We start from the raw sequence: 15,153 nt of genomic DNA, 5'->3' as shown, positions 1-15,153 counted from the left end.
TCAGAGTCATAACTACCACTTTTGACTTCACAAAGTGCAAGGGAATAGCTTCAGGGTACAGCGCACACCATGGTAAATAAGTAGCAGTTTCCTGAGTGAGTTTTCGGTAAGGGACCCATGGAAATAATTAGGATGTGCTCAAAGTGTTCGCTGATTGCAGGGATGGGGAGCAGACAGAATAGCTTGGTTCAGTTCACCAACCATCTGATAGGTGGAGCAGCTTCAACAATACTGATTAGCCTTTAGGGGGGGCAAAAGAAATGTTTTAAAATACAGGCATACAATTTCCTGTAATAGGTGTGGTCATGGGCTAGAGAGAAAACATAATACTGACGTAGACTGTACCGCTCTATTGATGCGGTTGGAGGCGACCACTTTCTCATCAATACCTGGTCAGTAACAAAGTAAGCCATAGTATACTTGCCAGATTCATGGCAGATTTCTTGATGGCCGATTCAATGCATGATTCTAAAGTCACATGCGCCTCCTGAGTGGAGATCAGTTGTTCCCGGATTATGGAGTCCTCACCGGCTACCATGACATCTGGCAGACTCTAGAGTCGTCGGTCACTCTAGAAGGAGGAACAGGATCATCAATGGGATCCCCCAGAAATGAACCGGATCGATCAAAGTCTCTGTATCTGTGGGCTTGTGCATGGAATGGAACACACACAGAAAATGGAAGGAAACTGCTGGTTCAGCTTGTCATTCATAGCAGTCGCAGGTACAGAAACTACCTGAGGGACAGGGAACGCCATACTACCGGTCACATCATTTCCTAGGATGCATGACAACCTAGTTACTAGACACATGGCTACTGTACCTTACCTAAACCAGAAAGGTTTGGAGTATCCTGATATAACGGATGTAAAGAAAAACGAATCCTGCCCAGCTAAATCCCCCATAGAAGCACATCATTCGCAAAGTACATGTTTTCCGAGAAAGGTACGACTACTTTCAAAATAAAATGATTGGGCCGCAGCTGTGTCACGTAATATGCTTACAGGTGTCTTGACATCATTCTCTGTTAATGAAACAAACTCAGCAGACCCAAATGGCTTGAACACAGTCTCTATAGTAGGGCGAGTCAGATTGGAAGGTAAACTAGCTGCATTGACAATTATTACCTTGGTTTCCAATGTCCTTTGACTATTCAGCTGAATCCAGGTTGAGCAGTCAATCCATAACAATAAAGAGGAGTGTGAATGGCAGCTGCCCTCTCATCCCATTAAGCCGTGCAGCAGCCTGGGGAACAGGAAATCACACCAGAAGACAAGGACACTAGGATGACCAGCGACATCTGCTGGCCGCTAAGGCAACTGACATACCCAAAAGGGGCAGGTCAGAGGCCAATCCTGACAGAGGATAACAGTAGGTTACCAATGTGCTTTAATTTCTAGAGTATTATTATTATTATTCATTGTATCAGTGTTTGTCACTTGTCATTTAATTTTTTCATTTATTTTAATTTGCTGGCTGGGGGGCTCCCAAATGTCCACATGTTCCAGTGGCCCCCTGCCATAATGGGCCTGTGGGAGGGTGCCCCTCCACCCCTCTGCCTACTTTGCTACCGGTTGATGAGCACTGTTCATTATGGTAATTGGGGTCCTTTTGAGGAATCAGGTTCGGAGGGAAATAAATGACATCACACAACAAGGAAAGGGAGCGAAGATCCACTGTGTGGCAAAGGGATGGGAAAACTACTATGGCCATTATGACCTAGAGATGCTGTATCAGAGTTTAGGTCTGAATTACTAGAGTTGCAATTCACCCTAAATCACAAACAGTAGAGTCACCTGACATTTCCTCCATGTACAGCCATAGCCCATGCATCTCCTGGAAGTTAACAGAACTATTACAACTCTTTATGGTATATGACGTGAATATGAAATATGAATCCTGGGACACACGGCCGAGGAAGGCCCTGGATGGGATGGCAAGCCATTGACAATTACAATACAATTTTTGTGATAAATTGAACTTTAGCCTCTTATATAAAGGTTACAGATTGATCTGGGCTGTAATTCTGAAGATCTGGTATTACACTTTAACACTTGTTTTGCAGACGATGAAATGGGGGGGGGGGTCATCATGTGCAATTCTGAGTGTGAAGGCTGCTGGCATCAAGAGCAAAGAGAGACCCACAATCCCGTTGAGAGGGGATAAACTAAAAACTAACTAACATAAACTAACTTATGTTCGGGTCAAAGGTCACTTCAGACTGACCTCCTTCAAGATCCGTTAAATGTCTGCTGTAGGATGGGATTAAGTCTGCACAAAATGCACGGTAACACCAAGCACTTTGAAATTAAGGTTTTTATTGTCAAAAGCAATTTATTGATTACATTTAATAAACAAAATAATGTTGATTTTTCTGGAAAATGAAATTGAAACCAATTGAAATACTGATTTTTGATTAAAATACTAATAAAGACATGATTTTTTTTGTTTGTTTGATATATTTCTGTGGTTATGAAAGGAAAGTGTTAGGGAACAGTTTGGTATATTTAACCCAGAGCAAAGTCTATGGGTTTTTAACACATAACATTTATGAAGTTATAAGGCATAAGGTTATACCGTACAAGAAATGGATTTTAACAGCTTAAACTGCAATAAAAATGAAAAGACAGTTACCTGGATCTAAAATAAAACAATATAGATAAAACCTGAATGAAAAAACAAATGTAAAACAACACTATCCAAAAAAGGAAAGTGGGAGTATGATGTTATTTGTTTTTTTTTTTGGCAGAAACAAAAGAATGATGATAAAAGATCATATGAAATTAACCACATCTTCAGTCTGAGTCTCCACCCCTTCAATCTGCTGTTACAGTGTACAGATGCAGCTAACAAAGGGGAAGCAGAGTGCAGAGATCATACCCTTTTGATTTTGATTGAACTTTGTTTTCCTTTGCATTTATACTGAATTTGATTGATTTTTGATTTCCACTGTGTTTATACTGCATTTTATTTATTGTAGATTTCCATTGCATTTGGTGAAAGTCTCATTGCATTGTAAGCCTTGCAGTTTTACTTGTGTTGTTGTCACCATTAGTATTAAGAAAAATCCACAATAATCCCCCCCCACCCAAGACAACAGCAGAATCTTGTTTCAAATGAGCTCTAAGCTTCTGAGCGCTTGTTCTTTTGTAAATGCTCTCCAGGCTTGGGGAATCTCACCATGTCCATGGAATTTTCTGTTGTAATGCTTCTCCAGGTCACTTTGAAATCTGCACACAAACCACTTCCAGTATGGTAGCTCGGAATTATCGGGAGTGATACTCCAGCATGCATAACTAGGACCAGCTTCTCTGTATTGTTTATATGGACATAAATCCTCATCTCTACAGGTGTGTGAGGGGTAGAATTGAATATCGCTGGCTACTGCAGTTGTACAAAATTCAATACAAAGATTATCAGTCCCTATGTATGTCCATCCATTGATTCCATTGGTGCGGTGAAAAGGGACTTGATGATCTCCATCGTGATCTTTCACAGTGTTGGTGCAGATGGCTTTGCAGAAGGGACACTGCACCCAGCAACATTCACACAACTGCTTGATCAGAATCTCATCTGGCCTTTCTCTGGATTTCCTCAAACTGATGGAGGACTTTGATTTCAATTCTTCATTTACCTGCTCAATGATTGTGCAAAGAGACTTTTCCATCATTTCCTGAAGGAAATCAAAGTCAGTAATATCTTGATGGTTCATACCTTTGATGTCATTTTCTGCAAATCTCAGTTCATCAGTCAGCTCTCGGGAAAACACCTTGAGCCACATGTTTACATCACCTTTACTCTGTTTGGTTTCCTCTGTTGCTGTGTTTGTTGCATGAACTAAGGACTGATGTTTCTGCTTAATATTGATTTTGATTAAAGGAAAGACTTTGGATGTGTTCTTAGCGTGGAGATACGTTTTCACCTTAAGTTTTATGAATTTGTTGAAGTGTTTCTCTGGGTTATGTATGTACTCCATGAACTTGTCAAAGTTCTCTTCCTGTGCCAGTGATCTCAGGATGTGAACCTCCATACCTGATCTGTTCCCACTAAAGGCCGGGAAACTGGCCCTCATTTCTCCAGCTATATCAATGGCTGTTTTGTCACACACTGCCTGACAAATGGATCCTTTCAGTTTGGTGCAGATGAACTCTGCAAACACTGCTGCTGATGTTGCCCCCTGACAGTAGCTTTTGAAGATGCTGTAGTACTGCAGATTCATTCTGGCTAGGTACATTTCCACATCATTTTTTTCCTTGAACTCCACATGAAGCTCTGTAAACTTCCTCTCTGCAATTTCAAACACGTTGAGCAAAAGGTTTATGATTAATTCTTTTTTCAACAAAAGTTTTTGGTGTTTTGATTCAAACTCCTTCACTTTCTTTTTGACAGCATGTTGTATTTCCTGAATGTAACTGTCATTGTAGCCCATTGTTGATATTGGTTTTTTGTTAATGTATGCCTCCATTTCTTTAGCAACATCATTCAACAGTCTCCTTATTCGATCTTCATCTTCTGGTGTTAGGCCCTTGTTCGATGTCGGAGATTCCAGACTTACATTGTGTTTCCCTATTATGAAATCAGTAACTTTTTTGATGGCGTTGAAAAAAGAAAAGTTTCTCTCTGGGACTTCTTCTTTAACTGTGTGTTCATCCCTGTCACTAAGATCGTCTGGTCTCTTTAATGATACGTAGGGTGAATAATTTCCTAAGCACAAAATATTTTTGTAGGATCCAGATTTTTTTTGACTGTGAACCAGGCTGCTCTCGTTGTCTTCAGACAGGATGCGTAAAACGTCGTCTCCTACCGTAATGCTCTTAATGGGAGTCATGCCTTGCGACAGCTCTGAAACCCACACAGTCCACATTGAATCAAACGCTTTCTTTGATTCCTCTTCATTGCTCATGTCTTTCAGCTTTAATGCCAGCTCTTTGCTCTTATTGAAAAGCTCATTTTCATACTGTGTCCTCTTTTCATCTACCTTCTTACAAGCTTCCCTCTGCTGAATAACTTCATTGAATTTTCTTTTTGTTCCTCTAACAAGATCATCACAAAGCTCACTGATCTTGCATAGAAATCTTTCTTTCCACTGAACTAGGACATCCTTATCATGGCTTTCTTCAAAGTATTGAATCATCATTTTCTTAACCTGCTCATAGGGCCCCATCTGTTCTTCAACAAGAAATGTTTCGAGTACAATGTCAAACCCTAACCCTAACCCTAACCCTAACCCTAACCCTAACATTTTCAATCCTGTTATGTAGTTTGATTTCAGTCATCAGCATTGCCCTTCTGAGTGTCCATGTCCATTTCCCATACTCAGTCTCCAGTTTTCTGTACACAGCAATTTCCAGAGTATTCTTAAAACTGAAAACAAAGTTTTCATTCAGGAGAGCATTCCAAAGATCATGGATTCTGGTTTTGAAATGTGACAGTGTTTTTCCCTTTTTCTCTAACTTCGAAGTATGAGAGAATATCGTTTGCTTTAGGTCCTGGATGTTCTCACTGTAACATGGATTTGGGGGGGCCATTGGTGGGCTGCCTTCCCAAAGCTGTGCAAAGTACTTGACATCTCTTGTTACATCAAAAGCAATGACATCACTGAAGGATCCCACATCACACTCTTCCTCTTTGGAAGCCAGTCGGGTCATTTTATCAAGTTTCTCCTGCAGACGCCTTTTCCCCTCCATGTTTTTCTCGCTAGCTGTGATATCTCCCACATTCTGATGAACAAAAACACACCTGGGGGACAGCTTCACTTTTTTCATTCTTAAAAAAGCCTGAACTGCAATCTGAAGAATGTCTTGCATTTCTGAGGGATTTTCTCCGAATATGTTGATCAATGTTGCATCTCCAAGACCTATGACAAAGGTCGCCAATTCATTGTCATGGTGGAGTGTTGCCTTACCAGCCAACTCCAAAGCTCTTAGGCCCTCTGTGTCAACAACAAGAACATAGTCAAAACTTTGCTGCATTTTTATGTCTTCATTGAGTTCCACGAGCTGCATGAAAGCACCACGTGTGCATCTTCCAGCACTGACAGCAAACTGCAACCCAAACATTGCATTCAGCATTGTAGATTTTCCGGTGCTCTGAACACCCAAAACAGACAGAACAAAGATGCGTTTGTCCCCAAGTCGCTTAATGACTTCATTCAATACAGCATCTATCCAGTTCAGAGGAACATGTGCCGCATCACCGTCCATTAGCTCCAATGGGTACCCAGATATCATGAGTTCTGCAGCCAGTTGAGGTAGCAAAGAAATGTTCTTCCTTGTTCCTTTTATCGTTATCTGATCTTTTTCACCTCTCCAGGCTTCATAAATCTGACCGACTTCTCTCAGAAAGTGCTCAATTCCAAACGTAGCAGCATTTAACTCCTCCGATATGTTTTCCAGTTCCTGTTGATTCATTTCCAATTTCTTTGACGTAGCACGGTCTTTTTTTAAAGCCAGAAGAGAGGACCACTTTTGGTCATACTTACGGTGAAGATCTGACAGTGTGACTGAAGAATGATCATCCATCAGTATCCCCAACCATTTTAAGAAATATACACTTTGATTTGAGTCCAGAGTTGCCAAATTATCGATAAATGATGTTATTAGGTTATTCAAACCACAATCTCTTTGTTCTCTTCGTATTATTCTCATGTCCTGCTCTATTTCGCTCTTGTGCATCTCAATGTCTCCATGTAAGCGATACAGATCTTTGTGTTTCTGGCTCCAGTCTTGCCACAATTTTCCTTGGCAAGGTAGGAACTTCTCTTTGATTTTGAACAGCTTGGTTTCTTTCAGTTGCTCCAGCAAGTCGAGTGCACATGCCTTCCCCTTTTTACAGTCGTCATTGTCCTCATCCACTCTGAAACCTGACGTCTGCAATGCATCTTCAAGTTTGAAGGCCTGATGTGCTTTAGACAAACTTTCTCTGATGCTCTTTATTAAGTCCTTGATTATATCAGACTGATTTCTATTTTTTAGCCCGATTTTATATTTTCCCTCAGACACTTCAGTTACAGCACTGTCATCATCATCAAGCAAACATATCAGAGGTTTAGAAGAACTGAAAAGCTCCTCTACAGTTACCAAAGCCTTATTATCTTGGGTTAGGTTTGGTAAAAAGACAACATTGACTGAGGCAGATTTGGTCAAAAACTTTTGCTGCAACTCATTTTCTTCCGCATCACCATGGAGATTGCAGAACGCCACACAGTCCCGGAAATTATCAGTTTCTTTCCCAGAAGGACAATACCAAGCAATTTCCACAACTCCATCCATCAACAAGCGTTTTTGACTGTTTCCTGGACAGTGTCTGTGGAAGAACGTGTTGTGTCGTTGGTTGATTAAGCCGTTCAACAGCAAAGACTTGGAAGTGGACACTGAGCCTAGCCTGAACACTGACACCATCGGCAATGCGGCTTTGTAGATTGGCATGGCTTTGCTCGTCACTTTACCGGAGTCTTCAGGTGACTTCCAGCTTTTGGTTATTTGCCGAAATGTCCAGAGTGGACATTCTATCTCTTGAGTAGTGGGGTTAATCACAAGGAGTGGCAGTGCGTACTGACACAGGGACAGCTTAGTAACCATGTACTGCTTAAGGAAATCATCTGCACAATGAAACACAGCCATCTGAACATCCATTGGGTGGATGTGCTGCTTTGTGTTGCTCTCGTCATCACTCACCGTTTTTCTGAAGAGAGCATTAAAAGCAGATGTTGGGGCATCGTTGATTCTAGGCTTATCGATAGGCCTTTCACTGCATGTGTTACTGTTCTCCTCTGTGACAGTTACATATCTGGCCCTGTAGTCCATCATCAACAGTCTCTGCAGAAAAGCATAGGGCAGGTCTTGCTCTGTCCGCGGCTGCTGCTGGAACAGTGAGGAGCAGCTAATTTGAAGAAAATCTTTTGTTGTTAATTTGTCTTGTAGCTGAAGTCCTCTCAGGAGCTCCTTCATTTCCGTGTCCTTGCACCTGGGACCTTCGGTCCTCTTGCTCTCCACTTCTCTTACTTGGGTGCCCTTTAAAATCAATTCCATCATACTGTTAGCAGGAATTTCAAAAATAATGTCACTCTTGGTTTATTTCTTTTGGCCCCTCCGGAAAATAACCCAGAATTATATTTTTCTTCATTAATACAGTAGAAAGCAATACACCATCAATAGTTATGATTGTAACAATACTAATGATTTATTTAGCAAATATTTACCTTGACTTCCAATGTGACGTCTTCAATGCTGGATGAATGATGTCCTTGCTCTAATGATTCAGAAAGAATATATATATATATATATATATATATATATATATATATATATATAGCATTACATGACAGATTTGTGAACATTTTAAGTTTTAATTTTCACATATTCTCTGTGCCTGGACCTTTATAACCATGTCATAGATCCATTATAAGCTCCAGAATATCTCTCAAATGTTAACAGCAGGGAGGTAAAAAAAAATGTTTAAATACCTGATGCAGGAGTCTCCTCTTCTGGTGTCTCAGTATGTCCAGTGAAAGGTTCTTGCTGCTGTTCGTCTGCTTCCTCCACATTGTACATGTCTATGATGTCGCAACGTTGCGTGTTCGCCGATAGCATGACCTCCACCTTTTCAAGCAGCTCTGTGACCATAGCTGAGTCATTTTTGCTTTGATGACATGTGTGGTACCTTCCTCCACACCGATCTAGAATTAGCTCAAGAACAGTGTTTCCCTTCAGGTCGTCCACGACTGTGTCCTCTTTTGCATCATCATATGTAAAAACTATGATTGTGAACTCTAGAGATCTTGCTCCAAACCTCGTCAGCAGCCAATCCAGTCCACAATTCTCTGTGATTTGACCCAGGGGTACGAGCAGGAGGAAAGCATGGATTTCGTGGTTACAGAGGGAGACCCACTGCTGCTGCCAGTCGACCTCAGTGTCCTGGAAGCCCAGCATGTTGATCACAGAAAAGCAACGTCCAGAGACATTGCATTTCCTCAGTGTTTCCTGAGGGTGCCCACTCATTTCTGGCTGAAACTTCTGATTTCCTAAGGTAATGCTCCCTGATCCAGTCAGCAACATGGTGAGCTCTGCGGTTTTGGGCTCTTCATGTAAACCTGCTGAAATTTTAAAAGGGAACATTTAACAGAAACTTCAAGTTAATAATAATTTTCTGCAAACATTTGCTATGCTCTTAGGTTAATCAAATTTAAAAAGTAATAGATATAGGTAGTAATAAATAAAACGTGGTGTTTGATTGACTGTCTGCCTAAATAATGATGTACTAGCAGATTCTGTGGAAAAAGTAGAGAACAACCAATCATGAACAAGTTTATATCAGAAAAAAAATCCTTTAATATTTTCATATTATACATGTGTGTCAAGGGGTGGTATGGTGGTGCAGTGGTTAGCACTGTTGCCTCACACCTCTGGGACCTGGGACCTGGGTTCGAGTCTCAGCCTGGGTCATATGTGTGCGGAGTTTGCATGTTCTCCCCTTGTCATCATGGGATTTCCTCTGGATACTCCGGTTTCCCCCCACAGTCCAAAAGCATGCCAAGGCTAAATGGAGTTGCTTAATTGCCCGTAGATGTACATGTGCGAGTGAAGGTGTGTGAGTGTGCCCTGCGATGGGCTGGCCCCCCATCCTGGGTTGTTCCCTGCCTCGTGCCCATTGCTTCTGGGATAGGCTCTGGACCCCCCGTGACCCAGTAGGAAAAGTGGTTTGGAAAACGGATGGATGGATGGAAATGTTTGTCAGCCTCAGCCTCTGTCTTGCCCCATTCTCTACATCATTTCCTTGTTTGGCCAGCAGGTGTCACTGGCCATCCTGTTTTGCCAACATTTCCAGTTTTGGCATTGTTTGTAACTGTTACATTATGATTTTTTTCTTGCTTGTGTTGTTAATAATCTATCTTTTGCTGTTCAAATAAACATACCAGTGAAATTACAGACTTCTCATTTCTTTATTAATGGGTCAACTTAAGAATTCAACAGGGGGTCAAATAATTATTTCCCTCACTGTAAAGCCTGCCCATGGCATGTTCCTCTGTGAGTTTTGTTAGTGCTGTGCATTTGGTCTTGTAAGTTCCCTGTATGTGCGGTTAATAGATTCTAGCCAGTGTTTTCCTCCACATTTGCATATGTTTTGTTTCTAGTCCTTGTGAGTTTTTGTTTCACCTGCCTGCCTTTGTCTTGACCCCTCGTTGACCCTTTGGTTTCTGTTGTCATTTTGGCTTGAAAATAAATGTCTTTTTGTCTGTAAGATGCACAGGGATCATCATCCATCATGCCTAATCATTACAGTGTGTTTGTTGGCAAATGCTTTCTTGTTTAATCTTATTATGAGTTCTCAGTTCAGTCCTACTTCGGAGGGTGACATAAAAATTCACTTAAATGTCTATATTCACTTGAACCTCATAGGAATAATTACACATTAATAGACGCAAGATACATGATGGGACTATTGTCTTTGAAGGTTATTTGTATCATGCCAGGTAATTATTGGTCTGATAGGTAGTCCACTGTGATGCATTCTCACCTTTTCCATTTGATGATTGTACATCAGGATACTTCCCTTCAGCCATCTCTTCCAATTGAAGGTTTCTCTGCATGACACAAAGAGATTCTCATTTTGTCAGAATAATTTGCTAAAAAATATTGGTATGATGGCTCACGTCTTACTACAAAATGAATATATAAATACAGAAAGATGATTTAATAATCTATGATGACCTGAGTCATTACATCAAAGAACACCAATCAGCCATTTTGATAGTGGTTTTATTTTTTCAGAATTTTTCAAGTTTGCCAATGTCCATTTTTCTAATATTGTTAAAGAGCAGCTTACAGTGTTTTTGTTTTGTTCTGTACTTCCTCTTAGTTTTTCATGCAGCATATAATATCAGAACACACATAAAGCCATGAAACTGTGTAAGCAGAAATACATGCTACAGCGGTTATGGCGTGTAAAATATTATACTAAACCGAATATATAAACCTTTATGGAGGACCGACACACACACGTTAAACTCCTGTCTCTTTACCGTCAAGAAGAAGAACTTTATTAACACTTTTCAGCATCGGCTTAGCTCACAGCTGCCACCCTTCGGTCATCAATACAAACTCGTTTACATATATACACTTGACAATTTGAGAACACATTATTCATTTCTGTCAACAAACTGTAACAGATAATTACAGTCACGCAGTATAGTTCATGTAATGACTTACGAATTTTTATGTCTCAAGAAGAACTACATTGAGGACTCAAATAAGACTAAAGAATTTATGTGATTTTATTTGTCTTCCACATCACTAGTAATAGCGCAAGTTTGGATGAAAAATATCGCCTTCGAACACACTTAACGCAGAACAGAGAAATAAACAGAGGGCGCTGTCCACCGCGAATAGCGTTAATGACATACAAGACCAAAGTTTCGGTTTAGTTTATTCAGAAACGAAAGTGAATCCATTTTGTGACATTCTAAATCCTATATTTTATATAACTTTCAGTAACAAATGGAAAATGTGCTGCATTATGTGAAAGAAACCTTTTATTGTGTATTTTGAGTTTTTTCTTTTTGTTTAATTTTGTTTAATAATACAACGTAGCCTAAAATACCAGATATTAACTACCAGAAATAAACGGTAATTAAGGTTTTACACAGAAAATAAGTATCAAACAAGGAAAGCTTTGATCAGTTTTTAAAATGCCCATATTCCATTCACACATCCGTTTTATATAACTTTTTATTTCTTGTTTTGCAACAGCTTAGGTCCATTAACTCAACGTTATTACGGTACTTGGCGTGTAGCTGCATACACTCAAAACAGTAAGTTTTCCGAGAACCGGTTTAACGACAGAGTGAAAAGTATGTAGAACCGTAATCCGAATAATAAAGAGTGAAATTTTCATCCAACATAGATAGATAGATAGATAGATAGATAGATAGATAGATAGATAGATAGATAGATAGATAGATAGATAGATAGATAGATAGATAGATAGATAGATAGATAGATAGATAGATAGATAGATAGATAGATGTAATTAACCTCTAAACAATCTCTGGAGTACCCGCTGTACTTACCGACATCAGCAACTTCACGGTTTCAATGTGAAATCAGTAGAGGAAGATGTTATACTTTACCCATCCAATCATACTTATACTGTCTGACGGTAATAGTATCCGTTCAGTTATTTATTAACTCTTCCAGGCAGAGAAAACTTCAATATAACTAACATTGTTTTGGCATGAATGGGTCAAAAGTCATTCCGTGCAGCCTTCTATATCAAGTACGGCAAACTAAATTAAACACATCATGCTATATATACAACTTGTTTGCTGCTTGATACAAAAGTACAACACCGGAATAAAGTTAGCAGTGGATTCGATATTCGCACATGTCAAGCTACACAGTACATATCATGCACTTTGAAACTTAATTGAAACTTGTGAAACATATATAGATAATTTGTGAAATTAACTTCAATAGCTCATGTTGATTATTTTTTGATTCACTTTTTTGCACGCAATTTACTGGATAATAATTGAATAACCAAGGTGTGCATGTGATTTTACAAACACACACGAATTTGTGAATGTGGAATTTACTTTGTTTTGTAATGTTTTAATAGAGTAAATTCAGAGATGATCTGTGAATGTCTGGCGAATATCGAACCCGCTGCCAACGTTACTCCGGTAATAACACCTCGCCCTGTTGTCATTTTCTATTACTTATTACTATAAGAAAAGTGTCGGACGTACTTTACTCCGATTTGGGGGTTTTGGATACACGCAGTTTGTTGCCAGTGAGTGCCATGTGTCACGCCCAGCTCATCCGATCCTTGTGAGTGCCACGCTCCCTCATCATCCACGTGTGCTTCCCCGATTGTACCCAAGGACGGATTATGGGTTGTGTGGGCCCCTAGGCAAAACGTTTGCGAAGGCCCCCCAACCCCCCCCACAACCACCACAATTCAAGGGCCCTTGGCAGCCAAACGCCCTCCCTATAGGGTCAGGGGCCCTTGTAGGCAGAGGATCAAAGAATGTGGGCCCTCTAAAATAGACAAACGAAAATACATTGTTGATAAGCGTTGCAAATTGTTTTGGGCTAGGGGCCCCACAGGTCCCTTGCACCTCAAGGGCCCCTGGGCAGCGGCCCCACTGGCCCGGTCCGTAATCTGTCCCTGATTGTACCCAGCTGTTCCCTCTTATTTCGCCTTGTCTCACGTATATCAGTGCACGTCTTCCTCTGTTGGGTGTCCGTCATTGATGTGATGTGCGTCACTGTCTACTTTGTCTCCCCGAATAAACCCCGTTATCCTGCCCACCTGCCTCGTCCTTCCCCGCTTCCTGCCTGCTCGTCCTCCTGCGATCGTAACACTGCATGCAGACTCTGCGTGCACAGTAATGGGGACTATGATATAGTCAACTGGATTCAGATCAAGCTTGTTCATGCCGTCATGCGGTCCGGACATTATATACCAATAGTCCTATAAGGTATTTTCAAAAGCAACGTTACTTTGCAATATCGCTCCAATATTTTGAAATCCTGCAGGTGATAGGATTTGCTGAGCATGCATGGAAGAATGTAAGTTTTACGAAAACATTTTTACTCTGTCATATGAAACAAAACTTAGTAAACTTCTTTTCAAGATTATCGAGTATATGTTAAAAATAATTTTAAAGTTTACCGCCTCTGCTTTTACATGCACTGTAAAACATTTATTGTCAAATTAACAGTAACTTACTGGCAACAAGTCTCCAGTAGTTGCTGTACTTAATAACACAGTAAAATTACCATAAACCCAACTACAGTAGTTTTAAGCATGCTGTAGAATGAATCACAGTATTTTACTGTTTTTTGGAGTACGGCATTATATCGTTACTGTAATTCATTTTACATTATGAATCACAGTATTTTACTGTTTTTTTTGGAGTATGGCATTATATCGTTACTGTACAGTAATTTACAGTAATACAGTATACAGAAAATACAATACAGTAATACAGTATACAGAAAATTCAAAGGGGGTGCAATTCCCGGCAGGTATCCTGCCGTGAATGGCACCCCCCTATATCTCTGTCTCTGGTGATTAGATCCCAAAATGCTTTGGACAGTACACTCTGTATGGCAAAGTGTACTACCTGAGCAAATTTCATTTATGTAGGCCATACAGAGCCAGAATTCAAAGGGGGTGCAATTCATGGCAGGTCCCCTAAAGTTGTTATCTTAGCAGATAGATTTGAAAAGGGTGCATACCCTTATGCTAAAGGACACACCCCCTTCCCCCCCTGCATGTTCCTGTCAGTTCACCTCCTCCTAATATGCTTTTCATAAACCAGCACAATAGAACAAGATCAATAAACAGAGCGAACTTTGAAAGGTACTAATAGCACAGGTATTGAGCCAGTTTCTTAAATACGAAACAAATAAGCTGCCATAAAATGCACCCCCACCCCCACCCAAACTGTCTGGCAATGTTCATTTATGATACCTGGGATTATACAGAACAAGTTCCAACGAGTTTCATTTGGTTCGGATATCAGCTGACCTAGCTCAATAATTTGAATTCATTACCACACCCCTCACAGCCACACCCACCACCACGGGCCCGGCAGACATCCATTCTGATGAACTGTCATATGCCCCCAGCAAGATTACACTAAGGGAAATTGGTTCGCTTTTCAGCTAGGCTGACCCCTCTGGGCTCCTGGTCTATACAGGCCACAGGTCCCACATTAACGGAATTCTAAATCCGTAAAAATACAATCAATATAATAACAATCACATCGATTTGTTTAATGCACTAATAAGCACAAATATCAACAATATATGACAAAAGTTTAAGATCGATGGAGATTCACATACAAACCTCCGCTTCTGCTAAACATGCAAGAATAAAAATAAAATTGCATTTTTGCGCAACGATGAAAACGTCGCAACACCTGTTGGAAAGTTTCTGAACTATAGAATAAATATGCGGGGCTTCAGCCGAATAGCCCGGTCTTATAGGCACTCTCCAGTAATCAATCACTAGCAGGAGACGGTATTTGATATGTTTACGTTCTTCATCACAGAGAGAGAGAGAGATAGAGAGAGAGAGAGAGAGAGAGAGAGAGAGAGAGAGAGAGAGAGAGCCATCTGTGACTAGCTTTTCGTAAATAGTATAT

General features: G+C 40.4%; 1 protein-coding gene across 1 annotated transcript in view; it reads right to left on the bottom strand.

Annotated features, from left to right (window-relative positions):
* The window catches only part of LOC125718417 (interferon-induced very large GTPase 1-like), a 30,331-nt gene extending 18,018 nt beyond the window's left edge, over nucleotides 1-12,313 (bottom strand). Inside the window, exons 1-5 of the mRNA XM_048992271.1 lie at nucleotides 12,067-12,313; nucleotides 10,515-10,581; nucleotides 8,464-9,093; nucleotides 8,200-8,249; nucleotides 7,447-8,011 (exon numbers count right to left, since the gene is read on the bottom strand). Coding sequence (XP_048848228.1) covers nucleotides 7,447-8,011; nucleotides 8,200-8,249; nucleotides 8,464-9,093; nucleotides 10,515-10,581; nucleotides 12,067-12,072 — 1,318 coding nt within the window. The 5' untranslated portion in view covers nucleotides 12,073-12,313. The remainder of the gene's footprint in view (nucleotides 1-7,446; nucleotides 8,012-8,199; nucleotides 8,250-8,463; nucleotides 9,094-10,514; nucleotides 10,582-12,066) is intronic.
* Nucleotides 12,314-15,153: the final 2,840 nt, after the last annotated feature.

The sequence above is a fragment of the Brienomyrus brachyistius genome, chromosome 22 (genome assembly GCF_023856365.1).
Source record: "Brienomyrus brachyistius isolate T26 chromosome 22, BBRACH_0.4, whole genome shotgun sequence".
In the NCBI taxonomy this organism is placed as follows: domain Eukaryota; kingdom Metazoa; phylum Chordata; class Actinopteri; order Osteoglossiformes; family Mormyridae; genus Brienomyrus; species Brienomyrus brachyistius.
The sequence above is the reverse complement of the archived record's forward strand: the minus strand, read 5'-3'. Positions and strand labels throughout refer to the sequence as shown.